The sequence below is a fragment of the Aulonocara sp. 'chitande type north' Nkhata Bay genome, linkage group LG6, assembly GCF_057382095.1.
Source record: "Aulonocara sp. 'chitande type north' Nkhata Bay isolate Kocher_YH1m ecotype deep benthic linkage group LG6, A_spYH_male_GT1.1, whole genome shotgun sequence".
In the NCBI taxonomy this organism is placed as follows: domain Eukaryota; kingdom Metazoa; phylum Chordata; class Actinopteri; order Cichliformes; family Cichlidae; genus Aulonocara; species Aulonocara sp. 'chitande type north' Nkhata Bay.
Window position 1 is genome coordinate 15309702 of NC_141349.1, and position 17068 is coordinate 15326769.

General features: G+C 41.4%; 2 protein-coding genes across 3 annotated transcripts; both read left to right on the top strand.

Annotated features, from left to right (window-relative positions):
• Positions 1-1650: 1650 nt before the first annotated feature.
• Positions 1651-6858, top strand: arpc1b (actin related protein 2/3 complex, subunit 1B). Its single transcript, XM_086295177.1, has 10 exons — positions 1651-1884; positions 2395-2528; positions 3293-3397; positions 4647-4869; positions 4964-5071; positions 5239-5475; positions 5567-5642; positions 5883-6082; positions 6268-6358; positions 6444-6858. The coding sequence occupies exons 2-10, from the start codon at positions 2465-2467 to the stop codon at positions 6480-6482; spliced, it is 1143 nt and encodes a 380-aa protein (XP_086151303.1). The 5' UTR covers positions 1651-1884; positions 2395-2464; the 3' UTR covers positions 6483-6858.
• Positions 6859-8496: 1638 nt separating this feature from the next.
• On the top strand, positions 8497-17068 carry LOC147327513 (monocyte to macrophage differentiation factor 2-like). Of its 2 annotated transcripts, none has more exons than XM_086295178.1 (7): positions 8497-9031; positions 13996-14077; positions 14277-14437; positions 14592-14666; positions 16383-16484; positions 16627-16696; positions 16787-17068. In XM_086295178.1, exons 1-7 carry the CDS (start codon positions 9018-9020, stop codon positions 16991-16993), a joined length of 711 nt encoding a protein of 236 aa, XP_086151304.1. In that variant the 5' UTR covers positions 8497-9017; the 3' UTR covers positions 16994-17068. The 2 variants fall into 2 exon arrangements, with proteins under 2 accessions (XP_086151304.1, XP_086151305.1); XM_086295179.1 differs by lacking the exon at positions 8497-9031 and adding an exon at positions 9039-13041.

Here is a 17068-nt window from a genome sequence, read left to right on the forward strand (position 1 = left end):
CGACAAGCGGCCGCCAAGGAGTGAGCCGGTGTGTACCCGGACGCCCACCCCCAGACACAAAGAACCACCAACACACCGACACCTGAGGGAGTCCGCCACCGGCAGGGGAAGTGGTGGTGGGTGGAGATAGGCCTCCAAACCTTGGAGGGCCTGAGGTGTCCCCAGAGAGGTGGCGTCTGATACCCAACCTGACATATAGACACAGACATACAGGCACACACAGACACAAACATCCATTCCCACCCTCATGCTCTCATATGCACTCACTCCACACTCAACCAACGTGGAGACAGACATAAAGAGACGCTGTACACACAATCACACTCCCCAAGCGTACTCTACAAACCGGGTCTAGGTACCCTTGCCCCTGGAGGGGGGAATTGCACCCAGACCCAAGATCATGTTAATGGGTGTTTCACTCGTTAGGTGAAACTACTACCACTGTGGATCTTTAAAATATCCTTTTTACTTTCCACACATACTCACACATAATCAGTCTAACTGTAATTGTACAAGCAATTTGTTAAACGAGTTGACAGTATTTTGGCAGTATTTGAAGTCATTAAAGTCCCAAAATTAAAAAGAAAAATAATACACTGTCTCCCAATAAAGGTTGGGAAATTAAATGAAGTGTCTTATGAGTGTGTGTGAGATTTAGGCCCATTTGAAGTTCATTAACTCCAAATTGGAAACAAAAGTACCTGTGAACAGAGCAGCTCACCCGTATAAAACAAGTAAGCAGCACGGCATGAAACTCAGTCTTAACCTTAGCTTCAAGGCTCTCACTGACTGCCAGTTTTATGCTTTTCCTTTTAATCCCAAATGGAAATTATGAGGAGTAAGGAAAATCTGCTGCTGCCAAGAAAAAAGTGATTAAGGCAACGTGCTTCTTTAAAAGCTTGAAAGAAACGCTTTGACATAGCAGTTAAAGTCTAATGAATAGACGAAGTAGTAGTCCAGTCAGTGTTCAAAGAAACATTGACTGGACTTACAGTAAAAAAAGATTTCAGATCTATAAACGCAACAACAAGAGCTCCAGTGGTTTCCACACACACTGTTTGCAAGTGATTGTGCAATAAAAAGCAAATTAACTTGTTTTCATAGCTAAATGTTTGAGGTTGCACTGCAGTGATGCAACGGGGTAAAACTAGTTGGCGTGCAATCATAACAAGAAGATAAATGAAGAACAGGACACATAATGTAACTGGTAGACAAATAATAGCAAATCCAGTGTAGAGCCAACCCCTTTCTCCTCCTGATGCCACCCTCTCCTCCCTGCAGATTCCTCCCTCTTCTTTCACTTCCTCCTTTTTCTTTATGCAGACAGCCCCGTACGCCCCTCCCCCTTCTTTTCCGTGTCTTTCATGCTTTTCTTTTCATTTTTTTTTTTTGCTTCCCCCCCTCAGATTCAGCCTCCTCCTTTGTGCATAACTTTGTATTGTGTTTATGCCCCTCCCTCTTTTACTACTTTTAACACTTTTTTTCTGTTCCCGTTTAATAATGTTAAAGTTCAATTAAAGAAAAAGTGCAGTTTTGGTCCCCCTTCTCTCACATTTCTCACGCCACGCCCATGATTTCTTTATTTCCACCCTCAGAACTGAAAAACCTGCAGAAACTTCCTGCCTGTCTCCCCTCTCTGAGCTTCACTGTACCCTCCTCCACTTCCCCCTCTGACCTCTCCTCCCCTCTCTCTCTTCAGTTCAGCTTCTCTCTCTTCCTGCACTCACTCTGTCGTTGGCGTTCGCGTTGACTGGCCAGAGTCCGCGAGCTGAACACCCTCCACTTTATTTGATCCGCTACTTTCCTCTGCTTTCTCTGCTCTTTTTTTTAAAACTCTCTCCCATCTCTTCAGCTCACCCATTCATCTCTGTCCTGCCCTCGGGGGTAAGTAGCCTAGAAAATATTTAACAGTTGACTGAGTGTGCTTAGGCACTCACTCACACACCCACCCACCCACACACACATATTTGAGTATAATGCATTTTCTGCAAAGAAATATCCAAAGCGTGCTACAGGCAATCGTGCTTCCCACACATTTGTGTTTTAGTGTTTGTAAAGTATCTGATAGAAATGAAAGAAATTTGATTTTTTTTCCCCTGGTTTCTTCCTCCAATGGTTGAGTGTCTTTTTCTCTTTTTTTGTGGGGATGTCCGTTACCTTGGACCTGCATAGTTTCTGTCATTCCTCTGAAAGTCTGGATTTCATTAACACGCTCTGAGTGAGATAAGTTTAGCGTGTTTCACCCACAAACGGAGTTTAAGTCAGTTCATTACGTATCAAACACTTTGGATCATTTCACGGTTTCATTCAATAAAAAGACTTTTACATTTCTTCGTGTACTTCAACACTTCCTGCTTTCAACATGAAATGCAACTTCTGTTTTTTTTTTTAAAGACTTGACAGCCCACCAGCCTCTGGTTCCTCTCCTACTACTTCCTGATCTCCTTCTAACATCTGATTGGTCATGGCGTACCACAGCTTCCTGCTGGAACCAATTAGCTGCCATGCCTGGAACAAAGATCGATCCCGTAAGTCTGCCCGCCCTCTCTGATTGGTCACTCTTTTGCTCTTCAGTGACTTCCAGCGGTCTCATCTTTGAGCTGAGCACAACATCATGGGTGCATATTGCTCTGACTACAGTCTGTGACAGATGGTGTAATAGCCCAAGGTTTGCGACTGGCTCCCAGGTGGGAGAAGGTATTTCCTGTTTCCTGTAACAGTGGCGGCGGCGTCTGTAGGCCTCTCTGAGTGGTTCTTACTCTCCGTTAGCTGGAGGAAACCAGAGCCTTATATGGATGTTTTTCAACAGTACTTTGGTTTCTGGGCAAAGCGGATGTAAGAGACGCTTTAACCAGGCTGTTCGAGTTTCACTCAGGTTTGCAAAATGAACAGTTTAGTCATTCTGTGAAAAAAAAAAAAATGCACACCGAAGTAAGCCACACTGCTGTTCTAGGACAAACACTGCTTCACTGACTCATCTGCTGACTAAAACATGCAGCCTTTGCTACAACGTTACAAAAAACAAAGATCGCAGGTCTTGTGCGCCTTCTATTTAAAGATGCTGTGTGTCTGTGTGCTGCCTCCAGGCTCATACATACAGTGTTTTTTTGTTTTTTTTCTCTCTTCTCATGTGCCCACTCAGCTCTTCTGTGTTACTCCCCACTGAGCAGCCCGCTGTAAAGCTTCTCGTGTCAGTCACGCTGTACTTTGTCCATGATGAATATTGTGTTCGTACGGTTGACCATCTGTGCTGATATGGTTTGAAACACAAACTTCTTTGTTTCCGCCACAGAGATTGCCCTGTGTCCCAACAACCACGAGGTCCACATCTATAAGAAAGATGGGACCAAGTGGACCAAAATCCATGAGCTAAAGGAACACAATGGGCAGGTGACAGGTGAGACACAGCAACACTAAAACTAGTTAGGGACTTTCTGACATTGCCTTGTTTCCCAAAGGGTCGGATCCGCATGTTTGTTTGGTCTTGGAAGCAGCACTGGCTTGAGACAAACTGAAGTTTGGTTTGCATGTAAGACGAACGTATTAACCCCTAAACCTCAGAGCCACTACTCAAGTTCACCAATTCTGAAAGTGAAAATACAAGATTTTGTAGAATACTTTAGGTTTTTCTGTGACATCGAGCACAAGTTTCCATCATTTTTTGGGATCTGCCTAAATCGATATCAAGGAAATGGCCATCCAGCTTTCCAGTATTGCTAAATCTGTGGTTGCCTTATCCAGTGGTACAAAATAAATCAAGCTGTAGGAACATTTCCCCACCTCTATGTGATTGTTAATGCTCATATTGCTTAATGTCAAGCATCAGATCAGCCATTCCCAAAGTCAAGAGTGCTGCGGCCTCCTTAAAAACCAGGAAATACCACAATCTTTAATCATTAGTCTAATCAAAATACAAGAGGAAGTGATGTACTTCCTTGAAAATTTTATTCAAAAAACACAAAGAACACAGGCTGTTGTCTATAAATCGCTAATGCTACCCAGTCATATAGAAAGCATTTAGGCTAATGTGTGACCCACCTGCTACTGGGACACAAACTTCAAAACAAGAGCAGATAAATATATATAAATGTACATACTTGTGAGTAATTTTTACGTGAATTTCTGGTGTAACTGCAGCCCACCTGCAGTACCTTCACACTCCACCAGGGGCGACTTAGATTAGCAGAGGTGACAGCTAGCACATAGCTACCAGCTAACACCTGCCCCTATCAAAGTGCCCATGCCCATAATAATGGATTACTTTAAGCTTTAACACAAACTAAGTAAGTGAGTTATATGAAAGGTGCGGCTCAATACTTTTGTTGTAGTGTATGCTCCTTCTACTGAGACTTCACTGGTTTCACAATTTCCTGTCATTGTCTTAAGCTACTCTAATCAGCTGCTGGCTATGTAGATTGCCAGTAAGTATAAAGACATCAAAGTAGATCCCAGTCACTGCACAGTTACTTTTATCTCTTTGAAGATAAAGAAAAAAGACTCTATAGATTTTTAGTCAATTATTTATTTTGGATGCATTTGAGACGTTGATAATAGCATAGCTCTTCTTCCTTTTCTGCCTATTTGATGTAATATAGAGAAGTGAGTGGAAATGTGTTCCTGAGAGTTTTTTTAAAAAAATCTCGCAGGTATCGATTGGGCTCCGGAAAGTAACCGCATAGTTACCTGTGGAGCGGACCGTAACGCCTACGTGTGGACCCTGAAAGAGGGAACGTGGAAGCCCACCCTGGTCATCCTCAGGATCAACCGTGCCGCTCGCTGTGTGAAATGGTCACCTAAAGAGAACAAATTTGCTGTTGGCAGCGGCTCTCGTCTCATCTCCGTCTGCTATTTTGAGCAGGAAAACGACTGGTGAGCGAATTCACTAATATATGCAGAAAGCTTTATTTGAATACTAAGAAGCGCCCTTGGAGAGAGTTTAGCAACCATCTCTTGTTATCTGCAGGTGGGTGTGTAAGCACATTAAGAAGCCGATCCGCTCTACAATCCTGAGTTTGGACTGGCACCCCAACAACGCCCTTCTGGCTGCTGGATCCTGCGATTTCAAATGCAGGTATGTCACAGACAGGCTTAGCTTTCAGCTTTATTAAAATTACTTCGTGTACAGCCCAACACTGATGCTACTCCTAGATATATAAAAAAGGAAAGTCCTCATACAGTCCATGATATATGGCATGTGGGTTTCAAAATAACAATATATCTCCACCCTCACTCTCACAGAGTGTTTTCAGCCTACATAAAGGAGGTGGAGGAGAAGCCTGGGCCCACTCCCTGGGGTAGCAAGATGCCCTTTGGGGAGTTGCTCTTTGAGTCCGGAGGGTCTCCAGCAGCAGCTCAGACTTCAGGAGCAAGCGGCGGCTGGGTGCACAGCGTGTGCTTCTCGCACTCTGGCAACCGCCTGGCCTGGACCTCCCATGACTCAACTCTTTGTGTGTCCGAGGGCGGCAAGAACGGCACGTAAGTGAAGGCAGAGCAGTGTAGCTGGGCGTGTTGTGTGTTTACATTGCTTTGTGTGCTCCACTCTGACTTTTTGCTACAACTTCCACAGGTTGACCAGTCTCAGCTCGGAGACACTTCCTCTGCTGTGTGTCACCTTCATTACTGAGAACAGCTTGGTAGCAGCTGTGAGTATTCATTTATTCAGCACACACAGCAGTTCCTTTAATTTAATTTAAAGTAATTTTATAATTTTATATCCCAAACTTTTCTGGCCCAGTGTCTCCATATAAATAATGTAAATAAATGAATAAATAGCGCTTTCTGGCTGTATCTATTCTAGCATCCAGAATAACAAACAAGAGTCTAGTCTCTCATATTTCCAACCTGATATTGTAATATCTCCTTTTGTATGTCTTTTCCTCTAGGGCCATGATTGTTACCCGGTGCTGTTTGTGTATGACGGTGCCAAAGGCAGCTTGACATTTGGTGGCAAACTGGATGTTCCTAAGCAGGCGGCCCAAAAGGGCATCAGCGCCAGGGAGCGTTTTCAGAACCTGGACCGTCGAGCCTCGGAGACCCAGAACACCGACAAGGACCTGAACACTCTCCACAAGAACAGCATCAGGTCAGGAGAAAACAAATGCTTCGTATCCATGAAAATTAAAACCCCCAAAAAGCGAGTGGTGATGTGTGGTTGGGTATGAGAGGGGATTTGGTTAAAGTGATATTTTTTTTAAATATAGCTATGAAAACCCTAAAACAAATGATATGTTACTACTTGGCTTTCTCACGTCTCAAACAATATTTCAGCCAAATCTCTGTGCTGGAAGGAGGAAGAAACCAGTGCACCAAATTCTGCACCACTGGTATGGATGGAGGAATGGGCATTTGGGATGTCAAGGTAACACACAGACAGACACAGACATGCAGGATTGCCAGGTATTGACTACCACAGTGATTTCACATGTCTGTCAATGTCTTTTCAGTCTCTGGAGTCTGCCATGAAGGACTTGAAGATAGTCTAAACTGAAGTTTACATTTCTCCGACCAAAGTTGCTCCCGGAGTTATGGAGAAAAACTGCTGCCTTATTACCCAAAGCTTCTTGGCCTTATTTTAATCAGGTATATTTTTTATATATGCAGGTTCAACGAGCAGACTTCAGTTCAAACAGTGTTTGCGATCTCTCTGAAGCTTTATGCTGAGCTTGTTACATTCAGTGCTGTATACAGAGGGACTGACCACATGTCTGCAAACGGTACTTAATGATTTAGATTAGAGCTCAGCCTGAGCTGACTGCTTAAAGCAGGCATTTTCTATTAATCAGAATGAAATGCTGCAATAATTGTTAAACGCTTATGCTGGTCATAATATGCATTTAATAAAAGATTACTGTTAAAGTGCTCAGTAGAATCTGGTTCGTGTGTGTGTGTGTGTGTGTGTTTACGTCTGTTTAAATCTGGATTAAGGACTTTGAACCTTTCAGCTCATTGTTTATTTGTCTGTACAGATGGACAACTTAAGTTCAAAGTTCGAACACTTACAGTTTTAACTGAGAAAAGTTGCTGTCTCGTGTGACGCAGATGAGATTATTTTTTTCTAACCTGGGGAAAAGCTAATATTTTGTATAAAAACAATGTTGTAATGTAATATATTATTCCATTTTTATAAAATTTACATCCTAAAACGTACTGGTTAGATAACATAATGCTTAAAATTAACGAACACAAGTTTGAAAAACCCGCCATGAGTACAAAACAGCAATTTTACAACTTCTTGGTGTTATATATCAGACAGTTTGGCGATGCCCTGCTATACTCACGTTTCATTAAAGCAATCAATTCGTTAACCTCTTCAGACCAAATGTCTTATCTCACCGAGTCTTTCAGTTAAAGCGAACAGCAAGAATTCCTGTTGCTGCTGTCGTGCCTGTAAACTGTAGGTCGAATCAGGTGGACAGAAACGTGGGATTATTACATCTGTAATGTTGAGTTTACCCATCCCTACTTTCAAACCCCACTGCCTAAGAGTAATGAACATTTGTATGTGAGACACAGGATCAACATGACTCCACATACTCATGTATTCAGTCCCGGTTCTTTAAAAGCACTGATGGGTTTTCAGCCAAATGCACATCTCCTCATCCACTGCAGTGTCTCACGTGATAGATCGATGCTATTAGATTGTTAATACAGGTACAATACTGTCTAAGCTGTTGCCGTTGTAGCTGCTCATCGATTGATGGGAAAACATCCTGCTGCACAAACTTACAAGTGTGTTTTGGTCTTGTTGATGTTTAAAAAAAATCTAATCAAATACTTTTTTATCTTCCTCTATAGTGCTCAAACTCTTAATTTTTTTTAAATTAACTGTGACATGAAACTCCCAGGTGTCAGCAGTGAATATTTAGCAATTAACCATACAATATATATTTATAATTAATAGTTTTCCAATAGATCAGGTGGAGCAAAAAGTATCCCTCTGAGTAAAATTAAAAAAAGCCAAAAACAGAGAACACCTATCAGCTATCAGACCTCCTGCCTCTTCCTAAGTTCAAGCGACCTGCCAAGGTCAGGTTTGAAATGATAAAATAGTCAAGACTGAAGCATCAAAGGGGGAGATATTCTGACCTGTAATGTATGTAAGGGGCTGCCAGTAAATAAATAGATAACTGAAAAACGTGTCAGTGTGAGGAGCTATTTCTGCCCCACTTGGTTCCTGTAGCATATCTCATTAATTCCGCCGCAGAAACAGAAAATTACATAAATGAGATGTTTTTATAATTACATTCAGATTCAGTAATTAAAATCTTGTATATTCAAGATATCTGGTTCTTTATTAAAAAGCGACAGTCCACATATTAGCAGCAAAAGTCTCTATGTGTCTCAAGGAAGACTGAAGACCCAGCCAGATGACATCACAGTGACGTCACGGGGTTATATTGTTCATACCTGGTAAAACGCCGCGCAGACTAGGAGCCGTAGCTGAGTGTCGCTTTAAATAATCCTTCTCTGACTCGATAATTAGATGCGTTAACGTCGTCGCCTTATTACATAATACCAGTCCCTGAGAGCGCGCCTGCGCCTCCACCTAGAGACCAAAGCAGGAACTGCAGGCACGACTTGCCTCTGAATCAGCCCCTCATCACAGAATGATGTGGCAGCCTTCAGTGATGAAGAACAGCCCCCCTCACCGAGTCGTGATGAGGTGAACCGGCGGGGAGAGAGAGAGAAAGACAGAGAGAGAGAAAGAGCGAGCAAGCATCAGCACCGACTGAGACTCATCCCCTCGTCCCCCCACTGACGCCCACACTTCCGGACTGGACCCTCTGGAGGCGGCTGGGTCGGGATGCATGCGTCTCCCAGTGCTGCTTGAGATGTGGATAAGACGACGACGGTGAAAAGGCGACGTGCTCGTTACCTTCCATTAAACCTCCTCGCTGCAGATCTGAACGCTGAACTAATCAATTATCGGCGGCCAACTCGCCCATCACTCACAGGGGGGATTCAGGCTTTGGCCACACTGTCTGTCTGCCGTCAACTGTTGCCTATTTCCTCTGTAAATGAATCTTGTAAGGTGGGTGAGCTCATTCAATATACGGTTAGAGACTGGAGATGAACAGAAAGGCTGCTTTTTGGTAGTGATGATGATGATGAGGTCCAGGATGCTCATTGGGAACCAGCTGTAAATAACTCATATGTATTTTCTGCATGTCTCATAATTAGTGATGTATCTTTTTCAAATTTCTATATTCAAGCTCAGGATTTCTTTTATTTCTTATTTTATTTTAAGCAAACACACAACCTGCCACTTCCCCCTTCTCTTCATCTTGCTACTTCTTCCTTTTTCCTCTTTCCCTGTGATCTTTGTGACACAGAGGAAAGGCCACCCCCTCCTCTTCCTCAGCCTTTTCAACTTTATTTAATATCTGGCACACAGAAGCCAACTGGATCTAGGCTGAGGCTGTCCCGAGGACAAACGAAGTAGACCAATGTTGCAACTCAGAATTATTTTCATTCTCAGCTCATGCTCTGCTAATCTGCTGACTGCTTTTATGCTATGAATCAGCTGATCATCTGTTCTGTTCGCTGTCCATTACAACTTCCACACTCTGAGTTATATGTTTAGTGGTCTTGTTTTTAGCTCCAAACCCAACCAAACTGAATTGATGTTAAAAAAATGCTTCCAAAATAGAGTCATAGGTATATATAGAGAGATACTTTATTATTATTATTATTTGCTTCAAAAAATAGGCCAACTGAGGCAATTGTGGGAGTAGTATTTGTTCCATCTCGCGAGCAGAGACTGTAATTCCCACAGCTCACACATGAAGTCATGTGTGCCACATTATGGGCTGAGGCGAAATTATCATGCTGCTTCTTTTAATCAGATATGATGTCAGTTGTCTTTTATGAGTACATCACAGCTAAATATATTTTTAGCTGTTTCACAATGCAGGGCACTTTAAGGAAGCGTGTGGTGGTTACTTTTGTTATGTAACATTTCTAGATTCATTTATTCATTCAAGCGCTGTCGAACATGTACCCGTCACAACTTCCTGCCACAGGACCCGGGCTGGCTTTTTCTAAGAAAACACCAAAACGATTAAATGATTCAATCAAGACGTCAGAGGAGCCTTAACAAAAAAAAAAAACAGAATGAAATTTCCAGTGATTTATCTTCACAGCTGTGACTAACTGCAGCTTCTCTATGTTGTGTATCAGTTTAAAAAAGAAATGTTTTTGGCCTTTGGATGTATTAGCGTGACAAGACGGGGGGTAATCTCAAAAGTTTTGAAATAGCTGATAGATCAGATTTTCCCAGCTTTTTGCAGTTAGGTTTACTAGGATATATAGCTTAAATGATCAGATTTTAATCACCATTGTGGTTCTTTAATCTATATACTGTCTAATTTAATCCAAGACCTGTTTGATTTACAGTGCTATAACAAAGAAAAACAGTTATATGGCAACTGTTTTCAGCAGTGTGTGGATGTTAACTTTATTATAGATTTACATAATAGCACAAAGACCCATGAAGTAAAGCAGTGTTAATTCATGTCCTGTGTTAACTGGACCGAGGTCTTCATGGTTCATTTAGACCACAGAGACGCAGAGATGTCACGGGGTTTCCACAGCTCTGCTCTGCCCCATGAGTGAGTCCCTCTGCCTGGCCTCTGGCCTGCTAATTATCAGCCAGCTTGATAAAGTCATTAATGACCTGACCAGGCCTGCTGGGCCTGGCACTGACACACACTTGTATGTGTGCGCACTACAGAGAGTAAGCCAGACAGTGTGAGGCCAGTGTTGGATACAGGGTGGGGAAGTCTTTTATTTGGGACAAGACGGTGTTTCTGGGCTGGGCCGGTTAGTATTAATAGCTCCTAATGAGTGTCACTCTGAAAAACAAAGCAGCAAATGGAGGAGAAAGGGAAGTGAAAGGTGCTGCCATCCTTTTTACATCATCTTTCTTTAGTTCTCCTTGTGTATATATGTTCATGAAGGATCATGAATGTCTTATCAGCATTTTGACAACAACCACGCATATACCCACAGCTGTGATATTCCTCTTTTTAGATTATTTAGAAGTATTGTTTCTGCAGCCGCATGCATGCACAGCTCCTCAGATAGACAGCATAATTAGCTGTTGGGGGCATTTCATAAAAACAAATGGATTCTTTGAGGTTCTGAGCGGTATTCCCTTTCCTTCTTTTTCATGTCTTACGACTTACAACATGTGGATGTGCACATGCTTACATTTTGTGTGTCTGCAAAGACATCATTTGCCTTCCCTGCATGTTAATTTCATCATTGGGAAGCAGAGAGGAGCCATGGTGGGGGAACGGGAGAGGGAGGAGGAAAGAGAGGCGAAGAAAGAAAGATGAAAGCAGCGAGGAGTTTTCTGTTGTAGGGAAGAGGGGAGGACAATCCCTGCCTGTGGTTTCCATGACAACAGTGACATCACTGTCAGGGTGCTACCTCCTGAACTGTTTGAGTTTCTGTACTGAGTGTTCGCAATCAAACGAACAGATCGGAGTGTGCGTGTGTATGTGAGAAAATGTGGGCATGGCTGTATGTGTGAGCCGTTTCTGAAAGAGATCAAACCTCTGCTTCAGTCGCTCTGTGGTTACCCACTGTTGCCAGGCAACGGCAGTCATGGCAACAAGTTGAAGCATGTAGTAGCGTTGCTAAGCGAAACAAGAGGGTGGGGTGGATTGTTAGCATTGAGATACAAGTGGGTTTAAATATCATACACAGTAAATCTGGTCTGCAGCTTAATTCTACAAAGTCCTATTAAAGTGGACCCATTACTCTTGTTATATAAATTCTGTTGCAATGCCAGATGCTCATTACAAACATGGACAAAGCCTCAAATAATTACATTAGTGTATGTACAACAAATGTTGGCCAATAGCTCAGGCTTCAGACTGACTTTTTTTTACCCTTGATTCTGTATCATGTCAGTGAGAGTAGATAACCTAATTTGATCATCCTGACGCACTCCCAGGCTTGGCTGTTAGACTCAAAGCCCCGCCCACCTGTTGTTCAAACCTTGTGAGGAGCAGTCTATTAGAAAACAGTTGGCGTAAAGCGAGAACAGCTTGTTTCAGTCAAAGGATGAGTTAAGTGTAAGGAAAAAAGGAACATATTGAAATATGGATTATGCAAAGAGTCCAATTTTATTTTATTTTTTTAAACTGACCTTTAAGCAAGCAACATGTGCTCCATAAACCCCAGTAACATCCGAGGTATATTTCAAAACAACACCTAACAGCTTAAACTGAAATACCCATTTCTATAGAATACATATTTCATTAAATATTGCCATAAATTCAGACTGAGAATTTTTTGGAGTGTGTGTGTGAAATTTTTTTAATGCCAAATTACATGTACTGTTTCTGTTCTATTTACTTATAAAGGAAAGAGTAAAGTTAATGAGTAAATAATTACAAAACAGCAATATTGCTTAAAATTCAAATTTTGCATATTTGCATAAATGACCACTAAGTCTGAACAGATCCATTTGTATGATAGAGACCTTTGGCTTCGGTTAATGAGCGACCCAGTTTGTATGTATTTTTAAGTGTAGATGTTAAGATGATGAAGCATTTAAATGTGAGCAAATGTGAAATGTGTCATTTGCATAAATGCTGCTGCCTGTAATAAAAAGAAAGGTAGCACTTTATAGTACAGCTCAGTAATAACATGATAATAGTGGTGTAATAATCAAAAATTTGTAACGCACAGTTAAAAAAACTGTCCAAAGAGCTGCACAAAACAATAAAAACTTCAAAAATAATAGTACAAGATCACAAATTTAAATGTGCCCGCAATACAAAATAACCACCACCAGTTTCAGATTATGAACCCAAGAATACCATGAAATACAGCTATGTTTTCAGATTTAAAGACGGCAATAATTGGAGCACTTGCAATGAACACAGGAAGCTGGTTCCACGATGATGGATGCAACTGAGAAAGTCCTTCCATCTGTTTGAGCCCAGAACAGAGAACACGAAGTCAGAGCTTGTCACTATATCTAAGAAAAGAGGGATTGTGTGAAGGTGAATAAGAGAAATCATATAGGTGAGTGCCTGACCAGTGAGAGCTTTAAAAACTATTTATACATCTTGAATTTAATTCTTAAATGGAAAGGGACAAAATGTAGTGAAGCCATTATGGGAATGATATGATCTAATTTCTTAGCACCAGTTAAGTCTAGATGCAGCATTTTGAAGTAACTGGAGGCAAGATAGAAACTTCTAAAGGAGACCACAATACAGCAAATTATAACAACAGGCAACAGGCTCGAATTACTTTTTCTGTGTAAGGATTAAATAGAAAATATTTGAAATATTTGACGATAAAGCTCTGTTTTGACAACAGATGACAATTTGTTTGTTAAAATGTAGCTCAGGATCCAGATTCTTCACATGAGACTTAACACAGAGAGAGAGGGGACACAGTTTATAAGGAAGAGAAAAAGCACCTCCCAATTTATAGGAACTAAGAATGAATGAATTGGCTCTTGATTTCCATTAAGGATTCAAGAAGAGGAGTTATAGAGCCAGGAAAAGTGAACCCAAAACAGACACTTGGGGGACTCCGTAAAAAATAGGAGTGAACTCAGGAGACAGGAAAGGAAGGCTCTGTGTTTAAGATGGGAATTAAATTGTTTCAAAGCCATAACTTTAATACCTGGCTTTAAATCCAGACTGGACAGGTCCCAGAAGGCCAGTGGAATTTAAAAAGAGTAATAACTGGGAGCAAACTACCTTGCTGTGTGAAAAAGGAGATAATAACCACATAATACTAACCTTCATGCATATAATTAGAAGATAATATACAATAGCCTATTGATGAGCAATGGGAAATTATCATTTTAATACACACAGGTTATCAAACTGTTAACAAAATTTTACTGTGTTGTCACTAACTGGAATTATCACCACATCATTACCACCCTAGTTATTACACTATTATATAAATTTCAGCTAAGTATTGCACAGTAAAATTGTTAATAAATGTGATCATTTGCAGGTATATGAACAATCGTGTTCCTCCTAACAAGAGATACCAGCCCACCGAATATGAGCATGCTGCCAATTGTGCCACGCATGCGGTAAATGCACACACACACACACACACACACACACACACACACACACACACACACACACAGAAAGTGATCATTAAACCCAGTGAAAATAAGAAAAATCATCATTACATAACATCAGCAGCATCATGCTCGTGTTTACAGTCAGTCCTGCCTGCCTGCCTCTTTGTGCCTCATGTTTCATTTATGCTATGAATTCATTTAGTTGTGGATAATCCCCAGCCTGCTGGGAAGCTCAGTGTTGCACTTCCAGTCAGAGGACCAATGGGAGCGGCTGTCAGCCTGGGTGTATGGGGCGGGGCTCAGCTCACTCTTCATCATCTCCACCCTCTTCCACACTGTGGCCTGGAAGAAGCGCCACTTACGGTATATACTTATATACACACACCCACATATATACATTGTAGCACAATATCTGTGATGCATTGGATTATTTTAAATATATCATTTTTAATAATGATGTTTCATATCTAAACAGTGTCACTGAGTCGTTTCTGAGCTGTTTCTGCTCCCTCTTCAGGTCTGTGGAGCAGTGTTTTCACATGTGTGACAGGATGGTGATCTATTTCTTCATCGCTGCTTCCTACGCCCCTTGGTAAACAAACTAGCCTGCTAGGCGTGTGTGGGTGTGTGTAAACTGTATATATAAGTAAGTACATTATTCAAATTTTATTTATATAGCTCATTTCAACACTTGTGGTACAAGGGGCTCTGAATATGAATAAACACACAAAAGATGATTAAAATCAACATAACAGCAACAGACATAACACAGAACCCCCAACAACCACCACCTCCAGCACATATTACAGATAGCAAATAGTGTTTCCAATAACTGGCACTCAGAGAGTGTTTGTTGAGCTAACTGCAAGGAAACTAATCCTCAGTCTGGGTCCGTTGTGAGAAAACCTATGCACCCTCCTGTTGTCAGTCATGATTAAGTTACATAGACTGTAAATAAAAGATGACATTATTATTATCTCCCCCCCCCCCCCCCCCCTTTTCTTTTTAATCAAATGTGACAAGCAAGTGGATCTGACTTAAAATTGGTGTTAACGGTGAAAACTGCTCTACGCGGTTTACAAAGCGTCCATTAGTTCTGATTGGATTTCATGTCATCAGAAGATTTTCATTTTCATCTCATTTTTATTTGGAGGCAAAAGTGTCAATACGTTTTAGCCTGGTTTTTGTCCTGTTTTGTGTTTCTGTTTTGTTTAGTTATTATCTTGTTTTTATAAGGGTGGCTGTAGCTCAGGCGGTAGAGCAGGTCATCTACTGATCGGAAGGTTGGTGGTTCGATTCCTGGCTTCCCCTAGTCTGCATGCCAAATATCCTTGGGCAAGATACTATCCCCAAATTGCTCTCCGATCCATCCATCCGAGTATGAGTGTGTGAATGCTACTTAGAAAGCACTAAGAACAATGTGCTTGTATGAATGGGTGAATGCACAAGTTGTGTAAAGCGCTTTGAGTGCTCAGAAGAGTAGAAAAGCGCTATATAAGATCCATTTACCATAAGAAAAAAAAGGTTGGTGGTGAAAATTATTGGTCAGCGAAATTAAAACTGCAAACTTAGGATCTTATCAGTGACAAGTTAGCCAAAGCATATCCTGTTTTATGAGCTGATTGGAATAATAGTTTAAAAAATAAACATCATGCTGTATTTTAAAAGATCTGCAATTAGAAGATGAATCCATGAGATTTCGTCATGCATTGTCAAAGGTATGTGCCTTTTTTGACGTGACGCTGTGCGCCACGTTATTGTTTACATGACATTAATTTCTAAAATAGTGGATATAGACAAACTACCATTGCTGTTACTCTGACTATCTGCAGTTTTACGGCAGTTTTACGTGTGTATATCTAAGTATACACACGTAAAACAGCAATTATTGTCCCTCCATTTAGAACGACAGAGGCGTTCGAAGTTCACTCGGGCGCCTCTACATTCAACACAGACGCTGTCACAACCCAAATCCCAACGTCGGTTTTGAATAAATTTACTTTTTTGAAAAATTTTAATTTATGTACGCTATATGCATTTTGTTCATTCCTAAGTTGTGATTCTATACCAATCAAAATACTGTCTTTAATAATTAACATTTGAAATGCTGAAGGCGTTTCAAAATTAGCTGCTTTTCCAGCAAAACAAAAACTTTACTGAAGTACTTAAGGTTTTGTAAGGGTACAAAACCCTGTTTAGTCTTTCCCTCCCTTTTATTTTTAGCGTTTACATGTGGACAGAGATATTTTTTCAAAACTGCATGTGTAGATGGCATTTTTTTTGATTGATTGATTGATTTTTTCAACAGGCTAAACCTGCGAGAGCTGGGTCCCTGGGCGTGTCACATGCGCTGGTTAGTTTGGGTCATGGCGTCTTTTGGAACCACCTACGTCTTCTTCTTCCATGAGAGGTCTGCTCACATATTTATTTTCTTAGTATGTCAAATATTTAAACTTCTTTTAAAATTGATTAAGCTTTTTCCAAGCTGTTATTAAGATTGCCTAACTTTACGCTCAGTAACACCTGTGCTCAGTAACCCATTGCTGTCATAGGTATAAGCTCATGGAGTTGATCTGCTACACAGTGATGGGAGTTTTTCCTGCCCTGGTCATCCTCTCAATGGTGAGGCCACTCACATTTTCTGCTGCTTGATTGGGTTTAAAATGACCCATTAAACAGTTTAAAAATAATAAACTTAATGCCTCTTCTCAGCCGGAGCAGTCCGGGTTGTGTGAGCTGCTGGTCGGCGGGGCCTGCTACTGTTTGGGGATAGTCTTCTTCAAAAGTGACGGCATTGTCCCATTCGCTCACGCTATTTGGCACATGTTTGTAGCTATGGGAGCGGCCATACATTACTACGCCATCTGGAAGTACCTCTACGCCCAGCCACCCAACCACCAGGTCCACACCTCCAGATGACATCAGCACTGACCTCACAGGAAGTAACTCCTGTTTTTGAGCGGATACGAGGGGCTGTCCACATTCAGGGGCTGC

What these genes read in the sequence shown, in the direction of transcription:
- arpc1b (XM_086295177.1), top strand. Translation starts at nt 2,465, where the DNA reads ATGGCGTACCACAGCTTCCTGCTGGAACCAATTAGCTGCCATGCCTGG. An exon ending in CTGGAACAAAGATCGATCCC is followed by an intron (nt 2,529 to 3,292) that starts GTAAGTCTGCCC and finishes TTTCCGCCACAG; the next exon opens with AGATTGCCCTGTGTCCCAAC. An exon ending in ACACAATGGGCAGGTGACAG is followed by an intron (nt 3,398 to 4,646) that starts GTGAGACACAGC and finishes AAAATCTCGCAG; the next exon opens with GTATCGATTGGGCTCCGGAA.
- LOC147327513 (XM_086295178.1), top strand. An exon ending in CCAATTGTGCCACGCATGCG is followed by an intron (nt 14,078 to 14,276) that starts GTAAATGCACAC and finishes GAATTCATTTAG; the next exon opens with TTGTGGATAATCCCCAGCCT. An exon ending in CCCTGGTCATCCTCTCAATG is followed by an intron (nt 16,697 to 16,786) that starts GTGAGGCCACTC and finishes GCCTCTTCTCAG; the next exon opens with CCGGAGCAGTCCGGGTTGTG.